At 35.4% G+C, this 21,807-nt stretch overlaps 1 protein-coding gene across 3 annotated transcripts in view; it reads left to right on the plus strand.

Annotated features, from left to right (window-relative positions):
* Positions 1–21,807, plus strand: part of GABRB2 (gamma-aminobutyric acid type A receptor subunit beta2) — a 244,512-nt gene that overhangs the window by 59,885 nt on the left and 162,820 nt on the right. For all 3 annotated transcript variants that reach the window (XM_021698000.2, XM_021697985.1, XM_021697992.1), the window contains exon 4: positions 17,020–17,240. In XM_021698000.2, coding sequence (XP_021553675.1) covers positions 17,020–17,240 — 221 coding nt within the window. The remainder of the gene's footprint in view (positions 1–17,019; positions 17,241–21,807) is intronic.

Genomic DNA, 21,807 nt, shown 5'->3' on the forward strand with positions numbered 1-21,807 from the left:
ATATCCAAGCACAATTTGGGTTACCATCTGTCAGGGATTTGGGAGAATTGATTCTTTCATTAAAGAGGAAGGTTGGAATCAGAAAATAAAATCACAATAATCCCACCACTTTTAAAACCTTATTGTATTTTCATCCAGATTTCTTTAGTCTAAATCATAAATATATATGTTTATACTATTTTATGTCACATTTTATAATAGCAACAACTTCTACTTTTCTATTTTAATATGTTTGCTCCTATAACATACTGTATTATTTTTTTCCCTCATGTTTTCCTTCGCAGTGGACTTTTCTGAAGCAGAATTCTGAATCCAGGATTACAGCGTGTATCTGGGAGTTATTCATCTTAAATCTATTTTAATCCACTTCAGTCCCATTTTTTTAAACAATACTGATTCAATAATGAGATGAGATAATAGTCTTGTAGAATATTTAACTTATCTGTTTTTTGTTTTTGTTTTCTTGGTTGTATCCAATTTTTATATAATGGAACTCTTCCACCCATTCATTCAGAATTATTTTTGAGACATAACCATGTGTTAGGTTCTCTATTCATCCCTGGAATACAGCAGTAAGCAAGATATAGGTGAGCTTTGTCCTAGTATGTTTTTCTTTTCTGGGGTGCCTGGGTGGCTCAGTCGGTTAAGCGTCTGCCTTCAGCTCAGATCATGATCCCGGAGTCCTGGGATCGAGCCCTGCATCAGGCTCCCTGCTCAGCGGGGAGTCTGCTTCTCCCTCTACCCTTCCCCCCGCTTGTGATCTCTCTCTCCCTCTCTCTAATAAATAAATAAAATCTTTAAAAAAATAAATTTCTTCTCTATAAGACTTCTCAGTAATAAGCAAATTCCTAAGAAAAAAATAGAATGCATGTAGTGTTTTCCTAACACACTTGACCATAGCACACTTTCCTTGAGAAACATCTTACAGGAATTATTGTTGTGTAGAACACATTTTAGCCAGACTGATGATATATATGAAACTTCGTAGCACAGTCAAGTAGGAAATACAATGAAATCTAGATATTCTGAAGTCAAAAAGAATACTTGTCTACCTTTCAAATTTATTCATTGGTGGCAATTAAATATGGAACAAAATGCTCAACTCAAAATAATCTTCTCAAACTTCTGTGTTTAATAAGACACATTGGACCAATGGACTTTTATGCCAGAAGAAGTATCTTTGAATATTTGTCCCTGATCTACAAAGTATATGTTTTAAAGGAATCGATATGATCATGCTCATGCCTCTGAAGTACCACTTTTTTAAAAATTGAAGTATAATTAACATACAGTGCTATATTAGTTTCAGGTGTACAACACATTGATAAAACAATTCTATACATTACTCAGTGCTCACCACAGTAATTCTAGTCAAGATCTGTTACCAAACAACTTTGTTATAATATTACTTACTGTATTCTCTATGGTGTACTTCTCATCTTGATGGGGTACCACCTTTTTAAGACTGAGATTGTAGGTCTGACATTATCTAGGGAAAGTTACTGTGCTATAAATAGATTTCACAATGGCTCAAAGACCAACTTACCTAGTGTAGAGAAGGCAGTATCAGTATTAATGCACATTAAAGATGCTCGTTTCTGCCATGAGACCGCCTCTGAGACACTCTTGAGATTCCTGGGATTCTTAAGGAGCATTAAAGTGAGACGGAATGATGCTGGACTTGGAAAACTGCCACAGTAACTATGTTGCTATAAAGTCATCTAAATTCTTTCAATCAGGAATCAACTCTACCTCATGGAACCAAAAGAAGACAGGGAAACTTGCTGGTTGGACTTAGAATAGTTTTCCGGGTCTCCTTTTGTAGAAAGTGTATAGTTTCATTTTCTAAATCTCTGAAATCAAGGCACAAATGCACACATCATGAGGACTTGTTTTCCTGCTATCTTCCCACCCACTCAATATGTGATCATTATAGTCATTTTTAGCACTTTCTCTTCAATGGTTAATGAGAAAGTTTGACAGCATCGAAGCTTATTGTGCATGGTAAAGCTGAGAATGGGGAGAATGCACAAGATGGCATGGTGTGGCACCCTGGAGTCTGTCTCCACTTAGCCCTTACGTGCATTTATGGTTGTGGGAAGGATTATAAGTTTCAGGGTTTCAGTTTCCTATTCTGTAAGTTGAGAGGACTGGACTCAAACTGAGCAAGGGTCTCCCAGCTCTAGGAATTGGATTCTCTGTGATAATTTGGAGATTTGGAACCATTGGCTGCCTCCTAGATCATTTGAACTGGAGCATGGGAAAGATGAATGGCCAAATTACTCTAGTTCCAGAATATGAATTTTCAGTTTGGTATTAAGTATTAAAAGCTCATCATCAACTTCACCCTCAAAACTCATGGAGTCAGAATGTACATGAACTTTTTTTTTTTATTATGTTATGTTAGTCACCATACAGAGTACATGAACTTTTTATAAGACTCTTGCCATAGTTTTATTATTAAAGTTCCTTGAATGGATTAAAGTTAACCATGTAATACCAGATTTGGGGATGGAATAAATTGTTAAGATGCTTCTGCTTTTGGTTAAGATAAGATAGTATTCCTCTCTGTGGAAAAAGGATTCAGAAAACAGGCCTATCCTAAGTGATGTATGTGCCATATATAGAAGTGTGCAACATAGTTTTAGACTGCCATTCATATTTTCACTTTGGGGGAAGTCAGAAATTTATTTTGATATACAACAACTCTGTTTATCATAGGGCCCTGGAGCACCTATGACAACTTTTTTCTCTTCAGAAATAAGAAAGCATGATTATTAGAAAGAGACATATTGAAGAGAAAGTGCTAAAAATTACTATAATGATCACATATTGAGCTCCTGTGCTGTGCCAAGTCCTTTATGTATATTAACGCTAATTCTCGCTATGATTCTGCCGGTAGGCTTTTTCACCTGTATGGCTATATTTAATATGTGATTCTGTTCACCCAGTTGCCTTTAATTTGTTTTCAGGGAAAACTAGATTTAGTATATAAAATATTGTACTTGAAAACTGGGCCTGTATATTACACTTAGCATTGTACTTAATACTTGATAGGTAACCAAGTATTTGTTAAATGCATTTGTTGCTTAACTAGATGCATATTTATATTATTAGATATGTATAGACTGTTTAATATTTGATTTTCATCTCTTTAGTATTTGTTTTTCATGTCATATATCTCCTCTTGGGCAAGAATGGAAGTATACATTTACTGTTGATTTGAAAACCCAAATTGACAGCCCTTTAACTTAGTTGACAGAATGTTTTTTTCATCATCTCAAGTATGCTAAAATGAGAAGCATTATTATATTCATCATCAAACTATAAACTTTCATGCATTTCTTAATGGATGAAAGTAACACTTTTTGAATTTTATGAAGTGCCCCAGTGGCCCTAAGTTGACCAAGTTTATACTTGCAGAGTATCTAACTTGCTTCAACATTGATTCCTGACAAACATGTTCAAGTCCACTCAATTCTTCTTGAGAAGTAGGTATGTTAAATTATACAAAATGATAAAGAAATGAAAAAATTTTTAAATTTGGTACAAAAAAACCCAATGGCTATCCTATTAAGAACAGTTATTATTTGTTTGATTTGCTTGCTTCAATAATAACTGCCAGTACTGACCTCTTACTTTGCACCAGGCTCAGAAACACATGTACTCTTCAGTTCTTACAAGAGTCTTGCAAGATAGGCACCATTCTCTGCTGTATGCAGAGACTGCAGGACTCATCTTGTTGGAGACTGCACAGGAAATAAGTCATCTAGTCATTGAAACTCCAGTTCTATCACAATCCATGAACTTAATAGATGAACATCTATGCTCTCTGCAGCATTAGGCTAAAACCAGCTTTTGTAACTGGCTTAACATAATAGAAGTTTATTTCTCACTCATTGAACAGATGAGTGCATATGTTCCTTTTTTGCACAGGCAGCTTTCCTTTTTGCTGTGACCCAGGCGTTCTGGTTCTTTCCATTTGGGGGCTGTCATTTTCTGGGATCATAGAGGGATGAAAAAGGGCCACTATGTTCAGGAAGTGACACATTGTACTGGCTTGTATTTTATAGCTTCAAAAACACAATGAGGAGAGAGGAGGTGGGAGGACTGGGAAAAAATAGTCCTAGGCTTAGCTTGATAAATTGTAAGGATTTTGAAGTGTGTGTGTGTGTGTGTGTGTGTGTGTGTGTGTGTGTGTGTGTGTGTAGGATAAGACCATAAATTTGTAATATTTGGACTGCATTGAGAAGATTACCTGAAGAAAAAGTCCAATGTGTTTGTGGTTACTCTGGATAGTGGTATTTTGAGCTGTTTAAATTTTCTTCATCCTAATGTTTATGTAGTACTCAAATCTTCTATAATCAGTTTTATGATAATAAAAACCAATAAGCATATTTTTTAAAAATCTGAGAAACATGCTTGTACATCATGCAGGGGCAGGACTAGGGCGGGGTGTTAGGGATGCAAAATTTTAAAAGGATTGTCAAATTCTGACTCTGCACTTGCAGAAGGCAGATATGTAGAGGGTGGTCATACTCACAAGAAAGAAGGATGCCACTTCAACTTCAGAACTCCTGGCCTGTTGATGCATTCAGTAGATATTAAGACTATCTGATGCAGACAGGGCAATGGCAACGCTCTGTGCCTAATGCCACTTTCATCTCAATTTTTTTTAAATTGGCTTTGCCTCCAAAAGTGATCATATGCATTTCTGTTTCATCTTAGCACATCAGGTATTCTCTTGGAAGCAATGACTAAGCATATTCTCTTTGTTCTAGCCTGGGTCTGCAGATTGGCCTTCTCAGCTTCTACAAGCTTGTCAAAAGTATGAAAGCAGTGATGTGTACTTATTTTAAAATGTCCTTTCTTTTTAATACTGTCAGATCTCTTCAGAGGCTACTGCTTCAGAAAGAATGAGCCTATCTCATGCCTAGCAGAACAAAAATGAGCATCTAAAATATTGAAAAGGGTCTACATAACACTTCCTGTCTCTGTCATTTCCTCAGAATTTTATCTTTTCCTATAAAATCAACTGCTTAGAATTAAAGGAAAAACTAAAATAGCCAAATAAGATAGGATGAGCTCTACCCATTGCAAGTATATATAAACAAGGTAAGACAAATTTATTTGAAAGAACACATAATATGATGAACACATTATAGTCAATCATGACAAATGCTCATGGAAATCTATGTGGAAATATGTGTTTGCCTATTCCCTTCTCCCTAAAATCTCTTGCAAAGTTATTCTTTTGTAACTGACAGATTAGTACACCATTGTAGAAAACTCCATGGGAGATCAAAAAACACTAGAAGCATCTTGTAAGTAATTTCATTTTGATGTACTTAATAATAATATGCACCACTGGCCAGTGTGCTGTAGGCTGAAAATGAATTCTTAAAACTTGGTAATTTCAAAGATCACTTTTGAGACCAACCATCAGATGTATCATATCTGGTGAAAGTAGTAATTTACATCAATGATAACTCAATGAATTTGTTTGATTTGAAAAAAGAATGGTGATAAGTATATAACTTCTGTTATTCAAGGTGAGTTTTAAAAAATAACTTAATAGTGTCATGTCAAGTAGCCATAAATGCAATTTTCTTTGGAGATTTTAAATATATCTATGAATTCCAAGTAAAATTTTTCCTATTAACTTGATCAAACCGATCTTTCTGTATCGTATAGCAACAAAGACTTTGTAACATTACTTTTTTACTCAATGCATTTGTGCAAAATGAGGGAGAAAGGATAGTTCCAGCTTTTCTTACATTTTTCCAAAATACCATGTAAAGAGTAGAAGGTTTACTAAATAAATCTACACAAATCCAAAATTATAAAGCAAGTGATTGCTTTATAAAATGATTCTTTATTTTTTGCACATGGTAACTTAGCTAGTAAGTGTCCTTAATATACTTTTTGTAAGTGAACATTTCAGTAGTATTAAGTACTTATATTGTCGTGTCATCAGTCTCTGGAACTCTTTCCATCTTGCAAAACTGAAACTATACCGATTAAACATCTCTACCTTTCTTTCTTCTCCCACTCCCTAGAAAACACCATTATATTTTCTGTTTTTGTGAATTTGACCACTTTAGATATCTCATATGAACAGAGTCATACATTATCTGTCTGTCTGTGACTGACTTGTTTCACTTAGCATAGTATCTGCAAGTTTCATCCATTCTGTAGCATGTACCAGAATTTTTTCCTTTAAAGGGTGGAAAAATAATCCATTGTATATGCTACATTTTGTTTAACTATCCATCCATTAATGGATATTTGGGTTGTTTTCACCTCTTGGCTATTGTGAGTAATGCTGCTATGAACATGGGTGTGCAAATATCTCAACATCCTGCTTTCAATTATTTTTGGATATACACCCAGAAGTGGGATTGCTGAATCATATAGTAATTCTATTTTTAATATTTTGAAAAGCTACCATACTCTTTTCCACAGCAACTGTATCACTTTACATTCCCACAAAGAGTATGCAAGGGTTCTAATTTCTCCACATCCTTAACAGCACTTACTATTTTCCCTCCCTTTTATCTAAGCTGAGCATGCTTTAGTTTGCTGAAAATAGTTTTCCAATTGAATTATTTCTGAGTAAGTGCGTTACAACAGATAGTACCCTACAGTCCCTCTGATTACCTTGGGCTTCTCAGTAGTAAGGTATACACTCTGCCAAAACCAAAGCTATTTTAATCATTCTGCAGGGTCAGAGGGAGTTGAGGCAATCACCTTTGATGTAAAATTGAGTCTCTCTATGTCTATTCAGGAAGATGTTCTTATATACACAACTTTAGTATTCAAATCCCAGAGAATTCTCAGGGATCAACATTTACCTTTTCCCCTCGAGAAATAACTGATGTATGCCCATGATTGTTCTAGTTTCTTTGTTCTTCTATGCAAATTTGTAGCTAGCTAGCTAGCTAGCTAGATAGAAATATAATTTCCTCCCTCAATTTTTGGAGGGGGTGGAGTAGAATAGAAGCAATGTTACGAAATAATGACTCAAAATAAAAACTGGCAGTAAGATCAGTGTTCTAGAGGTAGCTCATTATAGTACTAAAAACATGGGCTCCATAGTCAGAGATTTCCCTAACCAAATCATGACTTAGAAAATTATTGACTGAGTGGCATTGGAAAATTGACTCACATCTCCATGTTTCATTTTATTTTTTCTAAGATTTTTTAATTTATTCATTACAGAGAGAGAGTGAGAGAGTGCATGAGCCGGGGAGAGGGGCAGAGGGAGAGGGAGAAACAGACTCCCTGCTGAGCAGGGAGCCCAATACGGGGCTCCACGCTAGGACCCTGGGATCATGACCTGAGCCGAGAGCAGACACGTAACTGAGTGAGCCACCCAGGCGCCCCTCACATCTCCATGTTTCAGATGAGTCACCTGGAAAATGGAGATAATGAAAACAATGATGATAATAACAGCAAATGTTTATAGAACAATTAATCTGAGCCAGGCATTCTACTAATCACTTTCCTTGAGTGAACTTATTTGTTAATAGGGACTATGATTTACTTTGTTTTACAGAACATGATGTCTCAGGGAAGTTAGGTAGCATGCCCAAAATCTCACAGCAGCAATAAATGGTGAATCCATCCAATGCATAACTTATAGGGCTGTTATGATGATTAATGAGATAATGCATGTAGAAAGTGTTAGCCTACGGTCAATGTTTGGTATTAAAATTGGGGAGACTTTAAAGCAATTTGAGATAAACTTACTGAATAAGAAAAAAAGCACAAAATGATAGGGAACAAATCATACATACAAAGTGTAATTTTGATGTTGATTATCTCAGGGTGAACTGAGTTCCCTATTGAGGGTGCATAATATAGTAAGATAGGGACAGAGATAACCAGTTATACTGGCTCAGTTTTTTAGCCATCCTTGGAATTAGTCTCATCAACATTGCAAAGGTTAGTCTGTAATAAAATGCAAAGTGAACTAAGCAAAATAGTGGAAGAGCTCATTGTCTTGACCATGTGCATTTTAGTTTCACATACAAGAAAATAATCAGTCACTTCTGAACTTAGATTTCCCTTATGGGTGATCTTAGGTGCAGCTCTCATGTCCTGAATGTGTCTCTAGCAATTAGTCAGAGCTGCAGCCTTGTGTTTCTTCTGAAATGCTGCAATTGAACATCTGGTGTGATGGCTTCTATTAAGTCGGGGCTGAGTTTTACTCCATTACATTCTAGTTTAGGAGGTTGCAAATGTGGAAATATTGCCATGACCTATAATTGGATCACCAATTTGTGGGCTCAGATGTGGAAGACAGAGAGCATTTTAAAGAGCTAGGAATGTGGAAAGGGCTTTGTGGGAATATTTGTACTTCTCTCTGAGTTCTTTCTGCTTTGGACAGATAATTGTGTCCTTCAGAAATCCTCATTCTCAGCCGTGGGGACTTTGCTAGTAGAATTAGAGGAGCTATAAAAAACTGAAAAAAAAAACCCAAAAAACAAAAAACAGTAGCTCTGAGGGTATTGGAAACATGTGGGAAAGGGATAGTATGAAAACTCACTCTCAAATGCCAGTAGTTGGGGAGAACAAATTCCTTAGTGGATTCAGGAGTAATGATTAGTAAGGGTGGTTAAAGAATCAAAATTTGAAACCCATAAGGACAAGTGAAGAAGTGAGAACAAGTTTTATTTTAGTGTGTCCGTGAATAAATATTTATAAGGCATCAATTATGTTAAAGACAAGATGCTCAGGTCATGTTGTAAAGAAATGATGGCATGGTTTCTGACTTTGGAGAACACAGTACCGTTTAGTTGGGGAGGTTACCCCCCTCCTCTAATCAACATCACAGTAGGTAACAGTTCAATTCAACAATGCTTAAGATGCTACAAACCTCCACATTAAAGGATTCAGAGGATGAAAGTGGATGGTGGCAGAGGGAGAAGTGGGAGAGTCCTCATAAATGGGTCAGATTTGGGAAGGCAGATAGGGAAGTATGGGCAAAAGAATAAGCAAAGTGGAAAGTAAGGATGTTTTGGGGAGGTAGAAAAGTTTAGTTGAAACAAAAAGTTCAGGAGAGTGATTAGTTGAAGAAAAATGGAGTGACACAGAATCCTAGAACATCTGAAACTCAAAACTCTGAAAACTCTGAAGCTCTCAATTTCTGTTCACTTTGGATGAGGAAACAGAGATGCAGAGAGATGAAGTGAGTAGAACAGATCTCAAAGAGGAGTTTAGAATTTATAAACAATGAAGTCTCTTTGAAAGCTTTTTGGAAGAATCCATTGACTCAAGCTCCCATTGCAGTACAGAGGGTGGTGTGTGTGTGTGTGTGTTCATCTCTTCTGAATATTAAACAAGGAATAGATATGAAGCCTTTACATTAATAATAAAATGAAATTTCCTAATGGTTAGTATGAAGAAGACTGATATTACTGTCAGAGGAAGAGTCTGGGATCTCCTCTTTTGGTATTTAGGGGGAAAATTAGGAATGGATTTTCACTTCTCAATGATGGCTTAGCTGTGAATTTCCCTGGGATGGAAAAAATGGTTTACCACTTAAAGGTCTTACTTCTTGTGTGATTCTAGATAAAATCCCTTGATCAATACAAAGGAGATGTGTGTTTTGTTAATAGCAAGCCAAAAGGCTGAGAATTTTTCATTTATGACTGTAAGTATATTTCCTTTTCCTTTATGCTGAGCTCTAAAATATGCAGAAAGTAAAGACATATTTTTAACATTAGATTCTATTTTTATAATTTAATTCAACAAGGAATTATTTATTTATATAGTTTTTGTTGTGAGTATGATATATATATGTAATGGAATATTACTCAGCCATCAAAAATAATAAACTCTTGCCATTTGCAGTGATGTGGGTGGAACTAGAGTGTATTATGCTAAGCAAAATAAGTCAGAGAAAGACAAATACCATAGGATTCACTCATGGGTGGAATTTAAGAAACAAAACAGATGAACATAGGAGTAGGGAAGAAAAATAAAATAGGATAAAAACAGAGAGGGAAACAAACCATAAGAGACTGTTAAGGAAACAAACTGAGGGTTGCTGGAAGGGCTGGGGTAACTGGGTGTTGGGTATTAAGGAGGGCGCTTTATATAATGAGCATTGGGTGTTATATGTAACTGATGAATCACTAAATTCTTCCCTGAAATTAATAATACACTCACTATATGTTAACTAACTTGAATTTGAATAAAAGCAAAAAAGAAATAATTTATATTTATGAAACAAAATAATCCAGATTACAAAAAGAATTAAAAATCTCTTGTCATCTCATGATACAGAGATAGCACTGTTAATATTTATATTTTCTTTTAGACACCTTTTCCCAGTATATATGTATATATTTCAAAATGGGATCATATTGTGCATATTGTTTTGCAGTATTCTTTAAAAAAGAAAAATACATAATAATATCTTAAGAACATCTATTCATGTCAGTAAATATTTTTACAATGTTATTTTTAGTTCTAGCATGTATTCCATTATATATTTGTACTCTGTTGTATTTACTCAGTTCCATGCTTATGGTCTTTATTAATTTTTTTTTGCTAATACAGAAATAAGTCTTTTGGAGAGATAAATGTTTGTGCATTGTCTTTCATTCAGTCTTTCACATCTTTCAATAGATAGTTCTTGTATTGCTACTCTGCGAAACTCTTTTTTAGACATGAGAACATAGTGATAAACAAATTCAAGAAAGCTTCATATTTTCATGGAATGTACCTTCTACTTGGGAGAGATGAAAAATAAAGCAAGCCAATAAATAAATAGGACTAGTTAAAAAATGGTCGGTGCTATAAACATAATAAAAATGGAGTATATGATAGGACTTCTGGGGTTGAGAGTAAGATGGTCAGGGAAGGGTCTACTGAGTAGGTTTGATTTTTGAGTTGAACTCTGAGTCCCAAGGAAGAGCCAATTACACTCAAGTACATAGCTTTTCCAGTTAGTTGATTGTTAAGACAAAATTTGTAAGGCTGAAGGAGCTTGGGAGTATTTGTGAAACAGAGAAAAGGCTTAAGTAGATGAGCTTAATGCGTTGAAGTGAGGGAAGAAATGAGGTTGTAGGAGGTGAGATCAGAGAGGCATGCAGAGTCCGGGTCATGTAGGAACTTTAAGGCCATGGTAGTAAGTTTGGGTTTTATTCTAAGTGCAATGAAAAGCATCCAGATGATATTAACCAAGGGAGATATGAACAGCTTTATGTTTCTACCTGTCCTGTGAAGGCAAGGGTTATAAGCAAGGAGACGGTAAGAGTGGCATTATAGTCACTCACCAATGGTGGTGATTTAAACTAGATTCTTAGTCTTGGAGACAGAAAAGGAAGAGACTTTTGGTAATTGTAGATAAAGTTGTCAAAACATACTGCTTATTTTCTACAAATATCTCTAGGAATGTAAATATCAGAGCAAAAGATATACACAATTTAGACCTCTCTATATATTCCCACGTATTCACAAGGAAATCTGTACCATTTAACAGGCAATGGTAGTTCTACTGTTTACCAGAAAGTATGCACAATATTGTCTATGTACACAAGAATAAGAAACATTCTTTGCTCTCAAGGAGGTGACAGCTTAAGATGTTGAGAATGCACTTACTATGTACTTACTGTGTCTTCCTATGGTATTTAATTAAGTATTAATTTCTACATCAGATCTAAAGTCTTTTCTTTCATTAAGGGGTAAAAACAGAAGTTACTAATTAGGGGAATAATTTGGCATCCTAATCTTTGAATTCAAACTCTTGTGTGACATTTTTTGAAAATGGAATTTCCAAGCAGAAACAATGAAAAACTTTTCTAAACATGCCCCAAATTAAAAGACTATGCCCAGAATGATAATAAAAGTGATAAATGTGCTATGTTGAACAAACTGTCATGGAGTTTTATTGACATGAAACTTGCATTATATTTAAATTAAATTAAACTTGTGCTCATAGTTCCTAAATCACAGATTTTACTACTGCCTTAAAAAACATTAGCTCTGTCTTACAAAAGACAGAAACTCAGATTCTTAGCTTAAAACCTCAATTTTGACCTAGTATAATACATTAAAGGAAAATAACAGATGATAATAGATTAGGCACAGTTATTATTTCAGCAAGAGGTAACTAAGATAAAGCTAAAAATTTTATTTTCTTTTAAAAATATGAAAGCCTAAGCAGAGAGAGAGAGAGAGAGATCTTTCTCTGAAAATATCTAATTTAGGAGGCAAAACTATTATCTAGAAGATCTCAAGAAAAAAGATTAATCACCAAAGCTCAATATTTTAGCACAGAAACAGCAGTTATTGTCAAGCTTAGAGAATGTAGTTCCAGTAAGTAAAGCAAATTAAACAACCCACACACGATCACTGATGAAAATAAGCCTTAAACCCTGATCATTGAAAAATTAACTGTTAGGTGTCTTTATGTCCTCAGATGGCAGAGTAAACACATGTGAAACCAGCCCCCTACCCCACTATCTGTTACCTCAAACAAAAAAACTAAGAAAAAGGACATAAAAGGATGGGAAATGATGTAATTACATTTATTTTTCTCACATACATAAAGTTCCACTGATTAGAAAGGGTGAGGCCTCCAGAGAACAAAAAAGCATATGGAAAACCGTAGAGATAAATGAAGATAGAGAGAATGCTGAAGCTTTGTAGTGGAGCAGCAAATCAGGCGCATGTATGAATATAGACCACAAAGTGCAATCTGCAGGCTTGAGATAAGATAAGATACTGCACCGTACATACAGAGTGAAAGTCTATAGCTGAGAGCAGGATCCAGAACAATTCCACTAGTTTGTGAAAGGAGGTAGACAGAATGATCCTCAAGAAGATAGTTCTCATTATTTAATAATAAAACACATTAAATGGCTTATGTTGGTATTTACTTCTTTTGGTTTGTCTTTTAATAGTTAAGCATCGTCAACGGATTGAATACATCAATTCAGGTTGAGGTGAATGAAGAGAAATAGAAATCTGGAAAGCATGCAAATGATTACAGTAATTATAGAAGGCAACCTAATAATCTTACTGCTTTCACAGTTCTAAAGTGTCTACCCCAAGAGATTTATTTATTACACAGGAAAACATTAACTGCCCAGTGAAGAAGCCTGGCAGATACAACCTTAATCAGTTGTTCAAGATTAATATCACAAGTAATGAGATATATGGACATCATTCATGTACCCCTTATATAATGCTTCTTTGGTGAAATTCTTGCCCAAACTATATAAACAATCTGATCATAAGCATGCATCAGACAAACTCAAACTGAGAGACATTCAACAAAATAAATGACTGGTATTCTTTCAAAGCATAAATATCATCAAAGAGGAACTGCCACAGATTGAAGGAGGCTAAGGAGCATAAAAACTAAGTGCAAGGTGGTATCTTGGATTGGATCCTAGAACAGTAAAAGGACCTTAGTGAACAAATGGGTGGTGTTCTAATATGTCTATAGTTTAGTTAATAGTATTACATTAATGTTCCTACCCTGGTTTGATATCGTTCTATGGTTTTGCAAAATGTTAATTTTAGAGGAAGCTGTGTGAAACTCTGTACTAGTGTGTTTCAAAATATAAAGTTAAGATAAATATGAAAAGAAATTTAAAAGAAAATAGCAAAGAAAGAATGTTTTATCTGTATCTATGCCTATATCATTTACTTATATCTCTATCTCTATCTCTATCTATCTATCTTGAAATATCCAAGAACAAGCAGTAAACACTCAAGCAGAAAAATATTCAAAGAGCATGAATAGGCAATTTGCAAAATAATAAACTTAAAACAGTTAATAAGACACAGAAATTATTTCATATGATACATTTTCTAGAAGACTAAGCCAAAAAAAACCAGGAAAAACTTGAATCTTGGTTATTAGGAAACAAATTACAAAGATAGCAAAAAACAAATACAAGAAATATTTTAGACATTTAAAAGATTTTAAAGTGACAACATGCATTTGAACACAAAGTCAGTAAAACATTTCTCAGAATGGAATTATTTTATTCCTAGAAGCAGCCTTAGGGGCTGCCTAGTCCAGCTGCTTCATCAAACCAGTGAGGAATTGTGAGCTTATAATTGCTTCGTGGGAGTCTTTTCAGCCCATCCTGATGGGACTGTTTGTCCCCCCAGTATGCACAGAAGAGACTTATTTTGTAGCATTAGTCTGCTTTTCCCCACAGATGTCAAAGCAGTTTTGTTTACCCCAATTTCTAAGTTAATTAACTTTAGTTATTCTTCCGAGTTGAAAGCAGGTGCAGAAATATGAGAGGATTCACAACAGAGGAATGAAAATTTCTAGGGTATGAACCTGGATGTGTCTGACCCTACAGACTATGTTTCCTTTAAGCAGTTTTAGATTTCATTTTTTTAAATTTACTTACATAAAAAATACACTCATTCTGGTGTACAGTTCCATGAGTTTTGACAAATGCCTAGTCATGTAACCACCACTGCAATTAGGATGCAGGACAATTATATTATCCCAAATCATTCCCTTATGCTGGCCTTTTGTAGTCAACCTTTTCCCCATCTTGAATCCCAGGGAACTACTAATCTGTTCTTTGCCCCTATAGTTTTACCTTTAACAGAATGTTGTATAAATGGAGTCCTATAATATGTATCCTTTTGAATCTGGCTTCTTTTACTTAATATTCTGTATTTGGAAAATATTGATGATGTTGCATATATCAAGAGTTGGTTCTTTTATTTATAGATTAGTTTGGGGAGATTGACATCTTAACAATACTTTTCAAATCCAGGAATATGGTATATCTCTCCATTCATTTGCTTCGGGTTTTTTGTGTGTTTGTGTTTAATGAGATAAAAGAGGGAGAAAAAATAAAACAATAAACTCACCAATGGAATGGTCTTTCTTCACATTTTGATTCCCTCCCCAATCTACATACTATTCTTACTTTGCATAGTCCTTAGGTAGGTTTTTTTTTCGTTTTTTAAAAATTATTTCCAAGATATTTCATTGTAATTAGTGAGAAAAATAGCCTGTAGTGGGCTACTGCATCTTATTCAACACTCAAAGTCAATTGGTTTTAGTTATGATTATCTAAGTCCTTCTTGCCTGGTGATGCCATGGATTGAGAAGCATCCAAAAGTTATTTATTTGTTTTTATTTTTGTTTGTTTTTGTTTTTTCAGTTTGAATAAACCAGTTGTGAGACAACTTCCAAAAGGTGGGGTTGTTAAATGTAAAGGATTTACTTTTTTACGTGAATGTTCAACGGATTTATCTTGGGTGGATGGAAGCTTGGGAGAGAGGATGGAACACAGAACCACTCTTTCTTCTTAAGTCCAATAACATTTATTTAGATTCAGGAGTTTCTTCTACTCTTGACAGTGTCATTTGATGTGTCATTTAAAAATAAATGAAATGAAAATTGATGTGACAGCAAACTTACTAGGGTCTGTCTGGGTGCATTTCTTAGCAGGCTTTGCCTTGCTGACAAATAACAGGAGTTAACATATGGTTCTGGTTATCACAGTGGTACCATTTATTTAGCCCCAAAGAGAATACAGTTTCTGTGTCCAAACACATCTCAGCTGACTGATAAATTCCAGCACCTCCAAGCAGTATTATCTCCCCTAAATCTTAACAGGGTTTATGATCAAAGAAGCATAAATAACTTTATCTTCTAATAGAGATAATAATCAAATTTTCAATTTTTTAAATTTTGTATTATTATGTTATGTTAATTACCATACATTACATCATTAGTTTTTGATGTAGTGTTCCATGATTCATTGTTTGTGTATACTTTTCCTGTTAAAACTATTCAATGTTTTTAGCAGGTAATATATTACAAGTTATATTTTAGAATTATATAACCAAGTTAGGATGTATAAATCTCAATAAGGGTTGGAAAAACTTAGGGACTTCACAGAGATTGAGTTGTGTATCTTATACAAAAGTATGCAGATACGTACAGAACTCCAGTAGGTGTACCTTATTGTATTCATTCATTCATTCATTCACTATTTGTGCCTAGGACAGTGCTAGCTCTCAGGTTGCAGAGATGATTAATACATGATTCTGGTTTTTTCAAAAGCCCTCAAGTAGAGAATTGTGAACTGATTTTAAAATAGAATGGTAATTATCTTTTGAAATGAATATTTGGTCTTTCATTAAGTCATTCAAATGAGGGTGAAGGAGCAATTACATTGTACCCATAGGCCTCTAATGGATAAAACATGTCACAATATATATGTAAATGCTTTATTCATAATATATAACTTTTTGTAATTTACAAATTGCATTTGAATTGTACATTTGTCATAACAATCTTCTGCTTAGATCAGGTATGTATTAAAAGTCCCATTTATAGTTAATGGAAATTAAGCAAAAGAAGTTGTATAAATTTACATGCTAGAAACAATTGAGAAATGCCAGATCTGGGACCCCAAGGCCAATGCTCTCTTTATAACAACTCATTGTTTCTCAAAAGCTAAGAGCCTCCTGATGATTCAGAATCCTGGGATTAAAATTCTCATGAAATATTGACTGAGCTAATATTGTTTAGCCAAGAAGCTACATAAGTCTCAGTGTAAATGTCACCTCTCCTGGGAAATCCACCTTGATTAGACTGGTTAGGATTCTCCTTGACAAACTCAGACAATTACTGCTATAACAAATTAACCACTTTTTTACAATTGCATTTGTATCCCACCTAAAACAATTATAAGTACCCCACTTTGGGAAAGACTAGTTAATTCACTAATTATTCCTTACCATCTTTCTTCCTGGGTAATATATAATAAATTTCACTAGGATATGCTCTCCTCATTTCCATATTTACAGTGCCTGCCATGGTGCCTGACAGACACATAGTGGATGTTCAGTAAGAAAGGGTTTAATAAATTAATATTTGCCTATATGTGAATAGTATACGTTTCTAGTGTGTGGTTGTATATATTTTCTTTTCTTATGAATACTAGAGTGTTTGCCTATCTCCCAAGTCTATTTGGGTACAAAATAACCATTTTCTTTTCATATTTACAGGATTATACCTTGACAATGTACTTCCAGCAAGCCTGGAGAGATAAGAGACTGTCCTATAATGTAATACCTTTAAACTTGACTCTGGACAACAGAGTGGCAGATCAGCTCTGGGTGCCTGATACCTACTTCCTGAATGATAAGAAGTCATTTGTACACGGAGTGACTGTCAAGAACCGCATGATCCGCCTGCATCCAGATGGGACAGTTCTTTATGGCCTCAGGTTTGTAGTGTCCATTTCAAAATTGAACTTTTCCTGAATGAAATAGTTATTGATTTTTATTGGAGGGAAATATGGTGCTGTTTTCCTTATTTCTCCTTAAATTCTGTCATAAGCAGTTAAATCTCCTATCCAGTAGACATCTGAAAGCTTAGGGGAACATGTTTACAAAGGGACTTAGCCCTAGCTAAGAATAAGTTTTTCTGAATTATCTTCTAATATCAGCTGCTGATCCTAAAGCTACTTTCTTCAAGGAGTAAGGATAAACAATCAAAATAGTTGAGATATAGGGCTTCCTTAAAATGGAAAAAAAAAACTGAATGCTGAATACTTGTTTGAGCGTGGCAGATGCTCTGTTTCATAAATTGCTCCTAAGCTGCATGAATTGGGTCTGGTCCTTTGATGATAGGAAGGCTTTTGTGCCTTCTTACCCTCCAAGGGGCAGTCAGACTTGCAAATAAATAAAGTTGTTATCCCCTGTTTGTTAATAATAAATTTACACTATTCAATGTACTGTTATGTCGGAAAGTAATTGTGATGCTCTGCTGTTAAGGTGAGGATGAATTGTAAAATAAGACAGTTTCTTCTTTTAAAGATTATTTTGTATTAGAAGCAATAGATGGTTTCCTGAAAGAAAATGGAGAAAAAAGATATCTATCTTACTCTGAGAAATTACATTATTATAATATAAAGTATTCCTCTGTGTTATTGGGAAGAAACTCTAAATTCTGAAACATTTAAATGTCTCTGATCAGTTCTGTTTTACACACATGTGTGGTTATCTTATCATAATAATGACAGTAGTAACAATAGTATTATTCATTCATTAGGGGATAAGGGTCAGATATTGACTTAAATGTTTTCCATGCATTGTTACAGTTAATCCTTACACAACTTCCTAAGTTAGAAATTGTTATGATCTTTATTTTCAAATGAGGAAACTGAGGCTGACATTTAAAATCACAAAGCAAGTAAGCTACAAAGATGAGAATTGAATTCAGATCCAAGTTCAGAGCCACAGGTCTTAACCACTACCCTGGGATGCTTCTCACTTCCACATTTTTCTTATCTGTCATGTCTTGTTTTCATTGTCTGATATATTCAGTGTGTGTGACTGGCACATTGTCTTAGGTGCTTATGAACCAGCTTCTTTGCTGCTCATATTTTTAGAGAGAGTGGCATTTGGCTATGAAGGGAAAGTGGGTGAGAGTGAGGCACGGAGAAGTCATGTGTGTACTCTGTCAGCCACTGGAGGTAAGGAGATAGATTGGATATGGACAGGCTCACGTGCATGTCTTAGAAAATAGACAAACAGCAGAGAGAAAAATTGTCAGTGTCGGCAAAGATTCCACCAAAACGGTGGACTTTGAGAGCACTAATAGAAAGAATTATGTTAGCGGATACATTGTGCTAAAGTTACCACTTGGAATGAACTAAAACATTTAGAATCTCAAAGACCTTGATGAGAGGGTGACCATGCAGGCTGTGTGGGAGATGGCGGTTCAAAAGAGGCTGTAGTTGACACTTTTAAGAGTTAAGCACAGGGAGTGGTCAGAATCCTGAAGAAGGCAGAAGGAGGCATAGAAATAACACCCACTTGGCAATGAATGAGGGGGAGGACTGGCAAGTGGTAAGTTTCTGCTAAACACCAGAACCAGTGCTGGAGGCATTTGCTCAGCAAATCACTTAATCTGCACAGTAGTCATGCAGAAATTACCCTGAGCTCTTCCCATTTCCGTGGAACACACACCTTGAAAGCAGAGAACAAGTTGTGTTCTCCTTGGTATACCCAGCACTGACGAAGCACCTACACCATAAACACGTTCAGTAAAGTTTGTCAATTCTGTATTCATGTATGCAAAGTTGAATGGATGGGAAAATCAATAATCAGGATGTCTTTGGAATTGAGAAGAAAAGAGAGGACCAATATAGATGATAAATATGGCTTCGTTATATCATTATATAACCAGACAAAAACATGGATGACTGTTCATTCTTATCATTAAGACTGACTATATGACACTGCTGTAACTCAAATTCACAACAATGAGAAATCATCGCTCTCCTATCCCCTCTTCCAACAAAGGGTTTGAACACATCTCACATGTATGAAATTAACACTACTAGACAGAGCAGGCATATGAATTGTAATCATTTTATCAGGTGTATTGTTAATTCTGACTTTGAAATTGATAACAAGGTTTTTCAGGAAATTTACAAGTATCCTATTCCAGTTTTTACTGATTGATCATAGAATGATTTGTTCCATGGCTAGAAATTTAATGCAGACCACATATTCTCTTCTCAACTCCAGGTTCATTTGCAATGTATAAGTAAAAGGAATTCAATTAAAATTACCATTGCTAGGGTTGATTTCATAAAGTCTCTTTTCCTACTTACCCTTAAACTCCTCTCCCATTGAGATCCACACACATTGGCAGGGACAAGGGGGCCAGAGAAGAGAACATTCAGAGGATCTGGGAAAGCTTCTTTTGTAGGGCTTACTTTAGTGAAATGCTCAGGTATTAAAACATAAGAAGGAGAAAGTAGTATGCAAAATATTAATGCTTGTTTAATTTTTCTTTTTGTTTTAGAAAAGGAGAAGGGGGTATGGGCAGAGAGAGAGGGAGAAAGAGACTCTTAAGCAGGCTCTACCCCCTGTGCAGAGCCCAGCGCAGGGCTCAATCTCACAAGAGATCATGGCCTGAGCTGAAATCAAGAATCAGTCCCTTAACCTACTGAGCCACCTAGGTGCCCCAATGCTTGTTTAATTTTGTCATTGGTATAGAGGTGTTCATTTTGCTGTTCTTTCAATTTGTCTGTAGGTTTGAAAATTTTAATGATAAAATTTGGAAAAGGAAAAATGTTATGTTTCAGAGACCTAGGAATATCTGATTCTAATATCCAGGAAATATCATTCAAGATTTAAGAGTCTGTAGCTGAGAAATGATATTTCTAATCTCTTGGAGGTAGATAATCTTCTATACATGACATCTACTTTCAGGAGCTGTGTCTGAAAATGAGGTCATCTCATTTCAAAGGATGTGTGGCTCAGAGGGTGGGATCCATGACCATAGACAACGAGGCTAAGTCATAACCCAGGAAGGAGTGGTCAAAGCCCTTCAGTTAAAACCTTGATAACCTCCTTATGAAATCAGTTGTCCTCCTGCATGAGTGGAGTATCCTCCTCCCTTTGTGTCTGAGTGTACACAGCAGGAGCTCTGAGTACATTCATGCTGATATATTGTGTTTGGATAGCAAAAGTTTTGAGGATAGCAATATCGCAGCCACTCAGCAAACTTGCATTGAGGTATAGTGGCTTTGAGGAGCTCAGGAAATAGAGACTGAGATTTAGAAATATGGATTATTTTAGGTGCTACTGTTACAGGCTAGGTTTTAATGGTTTTCATTCTGATTGGATTTTTGTTTCCCCATCACAAAAGCACAGATTAGCAGCTTACTCTCTATTATCCCAGTGCTCTTCTGGTTGATAATTGTATTAGAGGTTCAGAGAACAAAGTTTTAATGTTGCTCAGATACACAAATGGACACAAGTAGGCAATACAACCAACTTCCTTAACAAAGCATAATGATAATGAAACTTAGGTTTTAGTTTGGACTTTTGTACAAACTTCTTTTTGAACCTTGAGTATCTTATCCAGGTTTTAATTTCCTTGTATATAAAACAGAGGGGTAAATTAGATGATACCAATGTTTTTACAACTCAGTCATCCTCTGAATCAATAATTAATGAATCTAAAAGAATATATAATCTAACATCAGACTAGAAAATGAAATTATATATTTGGAGTAGTAGATAATAAGTGTTCAGTGTTATTATTTAATGAATGAATGAATGTGGGAGCATTTGAAGGCTGGCAAAGGGAAAGCTTCACATATCAAGTCAGCCATTTTATATTGTAGAATTTCACCTCAGTTATCTTTTCACAATTCAGTGAAGTAAGGCACTAGGTCTGTTGTGTAGAACCAGAAGAGTGAGCAAGTGGATTGAAGAGAATGGGAAACGTCTAGCCCAGGCATATCTAGAATGAAAAAGGAAACCACTAAAGAAAATGTGTACTGAAGTCAGTTAACCCTAGCCATTGCATTCGGTAGCACACAATCTGGAGCAAGGAAAATGGATGCCTGGCTTGAGACCCAAGTGGCATGACCACCTGTAAAAGCTGCCCTGGAGCCCCAACCCAGAGCCTCGCTTGTAGCATGCACACAGTAATTATTTAATCCAGTATTGCACAGTTTCTTAAAAAGACTTTCCTTTTCCTCATCATGTTTCATTGTGTGTCTAGTTTCTCAACTTATTTATAAGATCTATGGGATACAGGGGCACCTGGGTGGCTCAGTCAGTTAAGTGTCTGCCTTCCACTCAGGTCACGATACCAGGGTTCTGGGATCGAGTCCCACATTGGGCTCCTTGCTAAGCATGGGAGCCTGCTTCTCCTCCTTCCTGCCGCTCCCCCCCTGCTTATACTCTCACTTGCTCTCTCTGTCTCTGGCAAATAAATAAATAAATAAATAAATAAATAAATAAATAAATAAATAAATAAATAAA

This window comes from Neomonachus schauinslandi, chromosome 7 (genome assembly GCF_002201575.2).
Source record: "Neomonachus schauinslandi chromosome 7, ASM220157v2, whole genome shotgun sequence".
In the NCBI taxonomy this organism is placed as follows: Eukaryota; Metazoa; Chordata; class Mammalia; order Carnivora; family Phocidae; genus Neomonachus; species Neomonachus schauinslandi.